This window comes from Diabrotica undecimpunctata, chromosome 3, assembly GCF_040954645.1.
Source record: "Diabrotica undecimpunctata isolate CICGRU chromosome 3, icDiaUnde3, whole genome shotgun sequence".
NCBI lineage: Eukaryota > Metazoa > Arthropoda > Insecta > Coleoptera > Chrysomelidae > Diabrotica > Diabrotica undecimpunctata.
This window is the reverse complement of record NC_092805.1, coordinates 36943126-36957341: the sequence shown is the minus strand read 5'-3', so window position 1 is coordinate 36957341 and position 14216 is coordinate 36943126. Positions and strand designations below refer to the sequence as shown.

The 14216-nt window shown below is 34.2% G+C and overlaps 1 protein-coding gene across 1 annotated transcript in view; it reads left to right on the top strand.

The window, feature by feature from the left end:
* Positions 1-14216, top strand: part of LOC140435556 (uncharacterized) — a 31220-nt gene that overhangs the window by 14914 nt on the left and 2090 nt on the right. The window contains exon 2 of the mRNA XM_072524305.1: positions 646-747. Coding sequence (XP_072380406.1) covers positions 646-747 — 102 coding nt within the window. The remainder of the gene's footprint in view (positions 1-645; positions 748-14216) is intronic.

The following is a 14216-nucleotide window of genomic DNA, read 5'->3' as shown; positions in this document are numbered from 1 at the left end:
AATGACCATTTGATGATCATTTTGACCAATGATTTTTACGGTCACAAATTTCTGTTCCTAGAAGTGTTGTAAATCCTAACCGAAAAAACCTAATAATTTAAGATTATTTTAAATAATATACAGTCGATAACAAAAAAACAAAAATTCTACTATTTGTCGAGCATACAACCTTACAATTACAAATTATTGTTTTCTATTGTTGTAGGTTATTCTATTAAGAGCTCTTCTCTATATGTTTTTATTTCTTCCCATTGTTTTATTGTATTCCAATTTTCTACCTTTATAATTGTTAAATCTTTTTTTTTTTTCACCGTTGTCACCTGTGTTGACTTTCTTCTTTAAAAATTGTGACATTCCTTTCTTTCCCATTCTTTCTATATGCCCTAACCTATCACCTATTCTTATTTTTGTTTTCTTGATACACGCTTAAACTTAAATAACATTCTTAGCACTCAATATTTTTGGCTGCTTTCTGTAATTCTGGCCTTAATTTTTTTTTATTTCTACTGGGCATATGCGTCAAAACTAACAAAGCACAATCTAGATATTCTAAAAACTCCTTTATTTTAATTATTTTTAAAGATTTTCTTAAATCCTCACTTTATTTATTGTTGATATTAACATATGATATAACTTTGGCTTTAGGGTAAACTTGATGTTTTTTCGAGGCAGCCAACAAATGAAAGAACTAAAGTATTTACACACGGATATAGACCAAACTATGGAACAATAATGCACTATAACAAGGTAATAATTTTTATCTCTAATAAGATATTATGTAGTATTTTTTTTTCTGAAGTTTTCGTATCAATAAAGTTTTACGGGAGCGAGAACCCACTGCCAACCCCCAATCTAAAGGGCCAGGGACTGTTCTGTCAGGGTTACCATACCTTAGGCAATTTTGGATGGCAGGAGGTATTTTATTTTTCTCCTTTCTGCCTTTCTAGGAGCGGTTAGGGTGTTTTCCTATCCATCACCTGGGAACACATTCAATGGAAGATAGACAACTCCACATGGAACGCTAACGACCAGGCAAACAAAACAAGCTTAATGACATTGGTTTATTCACATGTAATTTTTTACGCTCACCAGAGCAAAAAAGCTAAGAAGCTTATCAAAACAATGTATAAATACGCAGCGGACGTTTAGCTCCTTAGGAAGATAAATGGACAGGTAGTTGCAGTCTGGAGAAAAACAAGTACACCTTCTTCTTATTCTTAGTTTAGGCAAGACACTTTAATTTCTGCCACCTAATTATAAGACCTTTGTACCAAACCCTATTTTTGTCCAATAAACTTCAATAAGTCCTGTAGCTATAATAGTTTTCTTATTGGTAGTTTAAAAATCTCTTCTGGTTCAAATCCCAGATGACCAGTGAATTCCCAGAGAGATGGAAAGAATACATTCAGACCCTTTCTGACGATGATAGACCTTGTTCCCCACCATCCACGGATGGTGGGGAACAAGGGATGATCGAATAAATGAAAAAGGTCCAAAAATAACAAAAGAAGAAGTTATTTATACAGTAAAAGCTCAGAAGAACGGAAAAGCCACCGGTCCAGACAATATCAATGTCGAAATACTTAAATTAATTGCAGACAACGAAAGTAAAAGCCTTGGCTTAATAACAGCACTGACGAAAATCAGCATTCGTAACATTACCAAAATGCGATGAGTATCGAATATTAAGCATGATGTCTCATGTCCTCAAAACTTTTCTCAAAATTATTCATACACGAATTTACAAGAAGTGTGAGTTTCAGATGAGTGACAGTCAATTCAGATTTCGAAATTGATTGGTAACACGATAAGCTCTTTTTGCCTTAAACGTGTTAACACAACGATGCAGAGACATGAATGTAGATGTCTATGCATGTTTTATTGATTATCGAAAAACATTTGACTGCGTGAACCATCAAAAGATGATCGAAATTCTAAAAGCAACTGGAATTGACGAACAAGACTTGCGAATTATCTCAGAACTATATTGGCACCAAACGGCAACAATTGAAATAAACCACACAACATCCGAAGATATACGAATCCGACGAGGAGTGCGACAAGGTTGCCTCTTATCCCCACTATTATTTAATCTGTATTCGGAATCTATATTTCGAAAAGCATTAAACGAGGTTCAAGGTGGAATCAAGATTAACAGAACCAACATATATAATGTCAGGTACGCTGATGATACCGTCCTAGTAGCACACAACGCACAAGAACTACAAAATATAATAAATGCGGTAGTTCGTCATAGCGAAATGTTCGGTTTACATCTAAATGTTTCCAAAACTAAAATTCTAGTATTTTCAAAGATACCAACAAACGTACATTTGTACGCCAAGGGACAAATAATAGAACAGGTAACTTCCATAAAATATTTGGGAGCAAATATCAACAGCCAGTGTAAGCCAAAGAAAGAAATCCTGTCAAGAATCGAACAATCGAGGAAAACATTCATTAGCATGAAAACATTTGTTACAAGATCAGACCTTAGTCTAGAGCTCAGAATTCGAATGATCAGATGTTACGTTTTCTTTGTTTTGCTGTATGGCTGTAAAAGTTAAACAATGTATTCTGAAACAGAAAAAAGAATAGATGCCTTTGAAATGTATATATACAGACAAAGAGAGAAAAATACAATACTTGGGTCATGTGTTGAGAGGTAAAAGATATGAATTACTCCAAATCATATTGGAAGGTAACTTACAGGGCAAAAGATCAGTTGGAAGACGCCAGAACTCGTGAACTGAAAGACCTGAGAAGATGGTTTGACCGATCATCCACAGAAATCTTTTGTGCAGCAGTTTGAAAAGCTACAATTGCCATTTCGATCGCCAATCTTCAAAAGGACACGGCGCAATAAGAAGAAGTGAATTCCTACCTTATATCACCCAGCACATTACAATAACATAAGATGTGGATGACAGTCTCTTCTTCAATTTCGCATTTTCTGTCTAATAAATTCACCTTATCTATTTTGAAGAGGTGTTTTCTTAAACGACAATGTCCAATCATCATTTTGGTGACCGTTTTAATCTCACGTTTATTGGACTAAAGTCTTTAATTGGCTCTTCATTTCTTTTGATGATTTCTTATCGGCCACTTATAAACCGCGTTTCTATTAGCATCTTTGGGATGCTAATAAAAAGCTTAAAGATAGATTCCTCAAATACAGTCCCAAGGGTATTTGTGTGACTATTTAATACATAATTTGGGAACCAAGTATAATTGTTTGCTTAAAGTCGCAGGATGGTCATAGAGACTACCTACCGCCAAAATATATAATTTCAGCGAAGGCGACCTGTAATAACAGTAGAAAGTAAATCACTTTGCTCCACTTTGATCTTTGACCTCCGCGGCTTGAACCGTACGCGCATCCGCTTGGCGCATACAGTTGTTACGACCGACGATTAAAATCCTTTACTTATACTCGAATACTTCTCGACTTTTGAACCATAAAGCAAATCCGCGTCGCGCACATCTAATTATTACGACGATTAAAATCATTTTATAGGATCCTGGACACATATAAAAAGCATGAAAAACAGAAAGTATATATTGAACAGTGGAGTCCTATGGTGGACACTTAAGTCAAACTTGGACGAAAATTCAATACAAATTAAAAGGGCAATTCTCGGTTAGACATGATACAGTCTAGCTTGGACTGAACGATTCTAAATAAAATTTCATGGATTATCGCATGCAAAAAGTGTTTTTGTTTTTGTATTATGAAATAAAATACCTAGATGTTACGTATTTTTTATTAAAAAATTATAATAGTTCTAGTAATTTTAAAATAGTTTCTCTTTGCAGTTCTGCCTTTTTATTTAAACCTAAATTCATTAGCATAGTAATTATTTTATGTTTCTGAAACATTTGCTCTTTGTATGATTTTTGTATCGTAAAATTTTCTTCATCTTTTTTTCTAATATCTTCCTCACCTCTTTCACACTTGCAGGTTGATTTTACGTGTAGTTCATGCTCTGATGTATATTTATCTAAATTGCTAACGCCTCTGCTCGCTAGGGTAAAAATTTCATTGCACACACTTGCATAGAATTTTCCTCTCGAATGTAACCATTCTGATTTAAATACTTTTCTCCCGTAATGGAAGTGAGGTTTACCTAAAAGTCCATCTCCATCTCGACGAAGGGGTTTTCGACCATCAGCACAGGCAATATATGGCAAAACACCAGCACAATAATCCAAACAAATGATTCTTCTAAATTTAGTTTGTGGATGTAGTCTTTTCGTGTGCAGTACTTCCGTCGTCTGCTACCAAATGGCATTGTCAAATGGAATGCCATTTAGCATTAGGAGCACATACTAGAAGAAAAAAGTCACTCTTATTTAAGAATAAATGATACCATTCTCTTGGTGGCTCTTCGTAGTCCTTTGCCATATTCGCTGGCGAAAGAGCTTTAATGTGTTTGACGCTTAAAAGAGCCAGATAGTCACTTTTTGACAAAATGGGCATATTTATCTGGATATTTAATATTAAAGAACTTAACATACAGAAAAAGAACAAGAGAAAGACCGAAGCTAAGAAACATAGAACAAAAAGGAATTTTAAAATAAAAATTAAAAAATGGAGAAAAAAACATGAAGAACGAATCGGAAATAAAATAGTTCCAGGAGTAAAACAAAGATTTAATGAAAACCATGTCATTGCACATGGAGAACTCATGGCTAATATCTGTACTTTTAATGAACTGAGAATCAATAATACATTTTTCGATCATAAGTTCCAGTATAAATATACATTTGAAAAGTCCAGGGGGCACAAATTTATGATTGATTTTATAGTCGCTAATAGAAAAATCCACTCAAAGCAGACTCTAGATATACGAACTTTAAACTCAGGAGACGCAGGGAGTGAACACAAACTAGTACTAGCAAAAATAAGAATAAAAATAACACTAAAACATTTTCTACAGAAAATCATCGAGGAAAAATTCAATGTAGAATTACTGTGGAACGACTCTACAAGAAATATGTACCAAAGGAGGCTAGCACAGAAAATACAGCTGAAACAAATAGACGACATCGAAGATATAAACGCGAGCTGGGAGAAAATTAAAAACAACATTGAGGAAGCAGCAAAAGAAGCTCTAGGAAAACGCAAAGTCATACTGAACAAAATAAACAACAACAATACACCATGGTTCAGAAAAGAAATAAAAGAGAAACGTAAAGAGAAACGAGAGGCCTACACGAAGTACAAAACATCAAATACTCCAGAATCCCGAGACACGTATAGAATAATACAAAATAAAACAAAGCAGTTGGTAAGAAGAACAAAGAATGAACACTGGGAACAGTTTACAAAAAGGATGGAAAGTGACTTCTACGGTACACAAAAACAAATATGGAGATTCATAAGACACCAACGGAAAGAAACTGCAGAATTGAAGCAATACAATAATACCAGCAAACAAATGGGAAAGATATCTGACGGAACTGTTTAAAGAAAAGGAAAATAATAATCAACACAATAACGTACCTGAATTAAGACACGAAATAGAAATCAGTTTTCAGAAAGTAGGGATAGCCATAAATTCACTCAAAAATAGAAAGTCACCAGGACCAGACGGAATAACCAAATAGCTTCTAAAATACGGAGAAGAAAGTATAACCCTAGAGATGATAAAATTTATACAAAAACTAACATTGCACTGCAAAATACCAGACGCGTGGAGAAACAGTATAATGATACCAATGGTTAAGGAAGGAGATAAAGATGACCCCAACAATTATATAGGTATAAATCTACTGAACACTGCACTTACGCTTACCACAAAAATCCTATCCAATAAAATCAATAAACTAACAACAAAACTATCAGGTGAATAACAAGGATTTAGATCCAGAAAATCCTGCGTAGACGAGGTATTTGTACTAAGACAAATCACCGAAATGGCCATCGAGTACAATAAATCTGTACATATCTATATTTTATATACCTGACAAAGGCTTTCTATCGCATCCAAGTCGAAGACGTCTTAAACCTACTGTATGAAAGAAACATAGCAATCAATATTATACAAACCATCGAAAACATCTACTTCCATAATCGAATACAGGCAATGATAAATGGAAAACTAACACAGTTTATAGCAGTACAAAGCGGATTCAGACAGGGTGACTCGTTAAGCCAACTTCTCTTTAATATAATAATGGACGAAATAATACAAGCAGTACGTAAAGGTCATGGTTACAGAATGGGGAACAAAGAAATCCAAATATTATGTTATGCAGATGACGTCGAATTAATCGCCGAGACAGAAGATGAGCTCCAAAGATTAACCCACATCTTTAATACAATAGCCAAGAAATACAATCTGATATCAGCAGAAAATACCAAATGTATGACAACATCTAAATACCCACTACGATGTAAAATCGAAATTGATGGGAAAATAAGAAAGCAGGAAGCAAGGCTTAGATATCTGGGTATAGATATAACTAGTTACGGAGATGTTGAAGAAGAAGTACGACAACAAATCAAGCGAAACGGCGGGATTTCTTAATGACACAATCTGGAAGAACAAACACCTAAGACATAATACAAAAACAAGAGTCTGTGTATAAAGCAGCAATTAAACCTATATTAACATACACGGCGGAGACAATACCTGACATATCTAAAACGAGTCTACTACTAGAAACAACAGAGATGAGAATACTTCGACGAATATTAGGAAAAAGCCTGTTAAAAGATTAGTCACCAAATGGAAGTATTGGCAGAAGAAGAAGAAAAAAAAGCACTAAACAGATTAGAGTGGAGAAGAATCCTGAAATAGGTAAAGACTCAAAAAGAGTTGTCGAGCCAGTGATAATGATGACCTATATCAAGGTCTATCTTAAAAGGTCATTTCAAAATATTTATCGACTTCAGAGAGTAATAAAACAGGAACGAGAAGCTATTACAACATATGCATTAAGAAATATGATCAATAAATTGAATCACAGTATGTGTAATATAAACATCTTACAACAGATACAAAGATAACAAACAGGTGAAATCTAGATCCCAACGCTACTTCTGGTATCTGACTGTAAATTCAAAAGGCAAGAATAGGTAAAAATAAATTGTAAATTAAAAGTAAAGAAAGAAAGTGACAGCCATTATTTACAAAGCACCCCAAAAGATGAATTAGCAATCTTTGTTACAGGAAGACAAGATTCAAAGATAACCGAAGATAAGAAATAATATATCTACAAACAGAATATGAAAAATTTTATATAAAATAACGAATAATCGTCTAACTTACTGTGACCTACAACAAAATAACTACACATGCAATATCCACATCATTAAAATACGTACTTGTATATCAGTGCAAATATATTTAATAAAATAGAAACCTTCAACAGTAATTACGAAAACGCTTTTATTTATGGATATAAATAAAAATTATACATAATTGAATCAACTATTTATTTTAATATATCATGAAATACTGGTGAATTACAAGTAATTTTAAAATTATAATCCACTTAAAACGAACAAAAACGTTGAATGAATATCTAAATTTGGTTACTTAAGCAAATCCGCCAATTTATTGGCAAAATTTTGGGGATTATAATAATGTAATTATGCTTGTAGAGGAATGGATATATCTGATATAAAATTGAAAGTGAAACTGATATGCCACACAGTATTAAAATGAAAACATTTGTACTATTGTTGGTAGTATTTGTCATTTTGGTAAGCAATACATTTTGAAATATTTTTTATTTATTTCTATATCTTTTTATATTATGTACTATATCTAATTAAAATAAATCTTTTTCCTTCTTGCATGTAGGCTTTAAAGCCTGTTTCTTCTTCAATATTAGCCTCCTAAATTGTTTAAATTATCGCACCATCTTTTTCTTGGTCTGCCAATACTTCTTCGTCCATTTGGTGACTTATCTCGTGCTATTCGCACTATCCAATCCTCTGCCATTCTACTAATGTGTTCGTTCCACTCCTGTTTCCGTTTTGTCACCCATCCATTTATGTCTTCTATATTGCATACTCTTCATATGTTTTCGCTTCTCTCCCTATCCAACTTTTCCCTGAAATTCGTCGAAGTATTTTCATCTCTGTCGAAAGTTGTTAGATTATTGATTTTGTTGGTTAGGACTTTTGTGGTAAGCTTAAGTGCGGTGTTCAGTAGATTTATACCTCTATAATTGTTGGGGTCTTCCTTATCCCCTTTCTTGAACATTGGTATCATTATGCTGTTTCTCCATGCGTCTGGTATCTTGCAGTGTTTTAAAAGTTCGTTGGTTATTTCGTCTGGTCTTGGTGACTTTCTATTTTTGAGTGAATTTATGGCTATCTCTACTTTCTGAAAACTGATTTCTATTTCGTGTCTTAATTCAGGTACGTTATTGTTTTGATTATTATTTTCCTTTCCTTTAAACAGTTTCGTCGGGTATCTTTCCCATTCGTTTTCTAGTATGATATTGTATTCCTCTTTTGTTCTTCTTACCAACTGCTTTGTTTCATTTCGTATTCTTCTATAGGTGTCTCGGGATTCTGGAATATTTGACGTTTTCTACTTCGTGTAGGCCTCTAATTAAAATTAAAAATTAAAATAAATGACAAGTTTAATTAAAAATACGGTATATATGATGTTTCGATTTTCACTTTGAAACTCATATACAAAATACAGACTAAACTTCTACTCTTTTTTTAAATTATTTTTTCTGGTAAGTCAGATACAGCCATTGGTTTTTGCGACGTCCTTCTATTATTCCTATTACGTCCTATTCATAATTCCTTCACATTCTGACAATGAAACTGTAAAGTTACTCAAGACGACGAATTTGTTCGATGTTTTTTAGTATATGTATGTTAATTTTCAATTGTTTTCTTTTTTTAATTTCCTAAAATGCCCATTATTACAGCTTTTCTATGCATTGTAGCAGGTATGTAGCGATTATGGATATTAATATCCTTGTAAATACGAATAGAGACATCGTGTCTTGTTCACCTACTAAATGAGTAATGTATTTGTCTTTTTAACTCCCCGCTATATTCGAAGCATTTTTCTCTAACAGATCTAACTAATCTAACCTATCTCTTCTTATTCTTCTTCTTTATAAGCAACTCTGCTTGTTCATCGGCGGATGAACACTTTTATGGAAGGTTTTCACTCAATATTTTGTGATATTGGGTGAAAACCGATACTTCTTCTACCGATTGGTGATTTATCAGTTTACTCAGTTTTATTATGTCGGTTTCGCCATATAGTGTTTCTAAGGCATCCTGCCAGTCTATTTGCGTCTTGTACTTGATCTCTCACTTCTTTGTCTAGGTCTCCATAGCTACACAGTGTAATTCCACAGTATTTTATTTCCATTATTTGTTTAATACTGATGCCATTGATTTCTATTTTACATCTGGTTGGTTCTTTGCTGACTACTATTGTTTTAGTTTTCTGAGTTGAGATTGTCATATTAAATACTTTTGCTCCTATGTTAAATCTGTGGACTAGTCTTTGCAGACTGTCTTCAACTTGGGCTATCAAGATTACGTCATCTGCTTAACAGAGTATTATTACTTCTTTGTTTTCCATTATCTAGCATATCTCAAATAAGTTAATTGCTCTTCTATTTTCTGTTCAAACGGTTTAGGTTTCGGATTAATGCCTGAATATTGTAAAAATAGTAATTTATACTAGATTAGTGTTAGTACTTTCTTGCTATATTTTGGTTTTTTTCATATTTTAATGAGGTGACCATCGACGTCACTGTTTAGCCCGAATCTTCTTCTCGTGTCGTCTTCTAAGGAAGGTTATCGATTACTTCTTTAAACGCTTCCCTATCTTTTGCAATTTGAAATATGTGTTCTACACTGGAGTTAGTCCAATCTCCATATTACTTAACCAAGATTTCCTTTTCTTCCCACGCCTTTTCGTTTATATATTCTTTCTTGGATGATTCCGTGTAAAAAAAAGTATTTATCATTGCGAAGTATGTGCCACAGATATGATATTTTTCTTATTTTAACTGTCTTTAAAAATCTCTGTTGTGTTTAATGCGTCTTAATACTTCATTTGTAATATTCCCAATTCTTTCCTTAATTCATTTGTCATATTAGCCGTCCAAGGAAATTTTGAAAATACGTCTGTAGAACCACATTTCAAATACCTCTAATTTTTTAATGGATTGGAATTTCACCGTCCAAGTTTCTACTCCATATATCAGCTGCGGCAAAATATAGCATTTTCCGAACTGCAATCTAATGTCCAAAACTTATTTTTTTTATTTGTGAACATGGAATATTTTACAAATCCTTTTCCGGTTATTTCTATTCTGACTATTATCTTCTCATCTGGGTCTAATTAGGAGCTTATGATTGCTCCTAGATATTTTTACTTATCGATCCTAATTAGCTGTTTCTCTTTCAGCGTCAGTTGTACGTTTTTAATTGGAGTTTTTAGGATCACCATTACTTAGTTTTATTGATATTTATGGTTAGCCCAATTGGGGACAATTGGACAATTTAGGTCTTCCATGTTTTCTACCATAATTGCGTACTCTCTGTCGGCAAATGTAATGTTATCTTTCTACTTTGTCACGAATTTGTAGGCTGTTATATCCTAGTGGGTGGATATTATTTTTAAAAGTTTGTAAAATAATAACCACCCAAATCATGAAATAATGATAAACGGTAGGGAACTGGAAGAGGTAGACAAGTCCACATATTTGAGATCAGTTATAGAAAGGAAGGGGTGTAAAAAAGGATATACAGACTAAAATAATAAAGGCTCAACATGTATTCAACGATTTAAATAAAATCTGACAAACTAAATATCAGAAACAACAAAAATTAAACTCTTTACTAGTTGCATCAAAAGTATACTACTTTAAAGAGCAGAAACCAGACTAAGAGAAAAGAAGAAAAGAGAATACACAAAAGAAAAAAACAAAACTACCTAAATGAGGAACATAAATAGTCGGCGACTACCATGCTTATAATATTTTTATACTGATCTCGGTCTTGCGATACGTATAGCAATTGGTCCGCTGTCAAACCTGTCCACTGCCGCAAATTCCTCAACTAAGAGAGTTTCTTCCGTCCTATCCATTTCTTTCCTTCGATTTTACCGTTGAGAAGGAACTCATATCTTGGTCCTCTGATTATATGTCCAAGATATTCTAGTTTACGGCTCTTAATAATATTTAATAGAGTTCGTTGATGTCCCATTCTTCGAAGAACTTCTTCGTTTCTAGTTCTGCTAGTCCATGGAATTTTTAGTATCCTTCGATACAACCACATCTCAAACGCTTCGATTTTATTCATGATATCGGCGTTTAAAGTCCAAGTTTCACATCCATACAAAAGTACAGACCACACGTAACATCTTGTAAACTTTTCACGGATTTCCAAATTTAATGAGTTATTGGATAATAGAGGCTTGAATTTTTGAAATGAGTTTCTTGCCTGTTCAATTCTACATCGAATTTCGAAGGATGGATCTAGATTTTGGGTAATCCAACATCCAAGGTATTTGAATCTCTGAACTCTCTGCAGCGGTTGTTGGTTTAATATCAGTTGGGTTGCGCCGATATCCACTTTACTGGTCACCATGTATTTAGTTTTATCGATATTTATCGACAGTCGCCAATTTGTGCATTCCATGTCAACTCTATTGATTAGCTCCTGCAGATCGTCGATGTTTTCAGCTAGAATCACAGTATCGTCGGCGTACCGTATATTGTTAATTATTTCTCCTCCTATGATAATTCCTTTTTGATCTTTTAAAGCTTCCCTAAATAGATTCTCAGAATACACGTTAAAGAGGGTGGGAGATAGTATACAGCCTTGTCTTACGCCTCGTTCAATACTGATTGGCTTTGATTCTCTGTTGTTGGTATTAATAATGGCTATTTGGTTCCAGTAAAGTTTGGCAATAAGTTTGATGTCTTTCTCATCTAGTTGGATGCTCTGCAAGGCGGTAATTAGTCTGGTATGCTGAACGCAATCAAATGCCTTTTCAAAATCAATGAAGCACATATATACGGGTTTTCTTACCTCCCAACATCGTTGTAGGAGTGTTTGCATAGAAAATAGTGCTTCTCTAGTTCCAAGGCATCTCCGGAACCCGAACTGCTCTTGACTAATTATTTCTTCGCACTTGTTGTTAATTCGGTTTAGAAGAATATGCAACAGTATTTTAACGGCATGGCTCAATAAACTAATGAGTCTACAATCGCTATATTTCTTAACGTTTGGTTTCTTAGGTAGAGGAATAAAGATCGATTTTAGCCAGTCCGATGGAATTTCACTGGTATCATATATTTGATTGAAAAGTACAGTGAGTTCTTTTATATTGTCATTTGAGAGTAATTTTAGCCATTCGCTGTATATTTGATCTGGTCCACTGGCTTTGTTGTTTTTGGCTTGGTGTATGGCTTTTTCCACTTCAGCGTTTAAGATTGATGGTCCTGTATTTGCACTTAAGTTAGGTAGTGATCCTCGATCATCCCTAAATAATGCTTTAATGTAGTTTTCCCATTCCTCCATTACTTCGTCTTCTAGGGATAGTGCATGACCTTCATTATTCGTTAATGTTATGGGTGTATTTCTTTTGTGTACTGTAACTTCTTTTATTTTCTAATGTGTGTTAAATTCGTCATGTTTTCGTTGCAATTCTTCTAATTCCTCACATTTTTCTCGCATCCATAACTCTTTGGCTTCCCTGATTTTTCTTCGAATCAGATTAAAGCTAGCTAAATCAGGTTAAAAAGCTAGCCAGATACAAATCACCTGGAATAGATTATCTCCCAGCTGAACTATATAAAGAAGGTGGCCATGATACCATAATAGCATTACATCAGCTTATAAAATAAAAATAGATACAGAAATTCCTCCCCAATGATTGGAATAGATTGGAATATTGGATTACAATATCTCGGCCACGTTATAAGAGGGGATAAATATATGTTGCTATAGACCATAATGCAGAGAAATATACAGGGAAAACGAAGTATTGGAAGAAGACGCATCTCCTGGCTCAACAATCTGAGAAAGTGGTATAATTGCAGCTCCGTCGACTTGTTCAGAGCTGCAATCTCAAAAGTGAAAATAGCTGTGATGATTACCAATCTCCTTAGAGGAGACGGTACCTAAAGAAGAAGAAAGATTGGAATATTGAAATACTTTGCACCATACACAAAAAATAAAATATATTTGAATGCTCTAACCACAGAGGAATTTCGCTGGAATATGACATTGATACTCATCATATACGCCGGTATAAGCAATCCCCCACTTACTGACCAACCGCTTAGGGCGAATCAGTTGGTCAGTGGTAGGGCATTCCTTTGTCCTGGGGTTGAGAAATCGGCGACACTGCAACTGCAAACCGTTACTAATCATGGAAAGCGGAGGCCAAGATTCGGCAGAAGAGGAGAAACATATTTATACCACGAGGCCTCTCAGGTCGTAAACATGCGAAAACCTCGTAAAGAAATCCTAGAAATAAAGAAATCTAATTTTAGAATGTGCACATGGAATGTTAGAAGTCTATTTGCGGCTGGGAAACTTGACAACGCAATTCAAGAAATGAAAAGAATGAAAATAGACCTACTGGGAATCAGGAAAATGAGATGGCCAGAGTCGGGACCATGTAAAAAGGACGGAAGTGTATTATAGTATTCCGGTAACAGCACAGAAGACCCTCATCATAAAAATAGTGTATATTATTAATAGGGTATATTAGTAACATCAGAACTGAATAAATATGTGACCAATGTCGTACCAGTCTCGGATAGAATAATATTACTCCAAATAAATACTCAATCATTTAAAACTAACATACTTCAAATCTATGCCCGACTTCAGATAGAAAATATGACGATGAAGTCGAGAAGTTCTATAATCAGGTCCAAGACATCTTACAGAAACTTAATCAACACGAAATTTTATATATTATAGGCGACTTGAATGCAAAAATTGGGGAACTTCGACGAGGTCAGACTGTAGGTCCTTATGGTCTTGGGCAACCTAAAGATCGAGGAGAGAGATTGTATGAATTTTGTTAAGAAAACGATATGATCATTGCAAACACCTGGTATAAACTACCCAAGCGACGACTATATACTTGGAAAGCCCCATTTGATGATGGCAATAACCCTGAGTCCTCAAGAAATCAAATAGACTATATATTTGTAAATGATTGTTTCCGAAAGTTCACAAAATGACATATTTG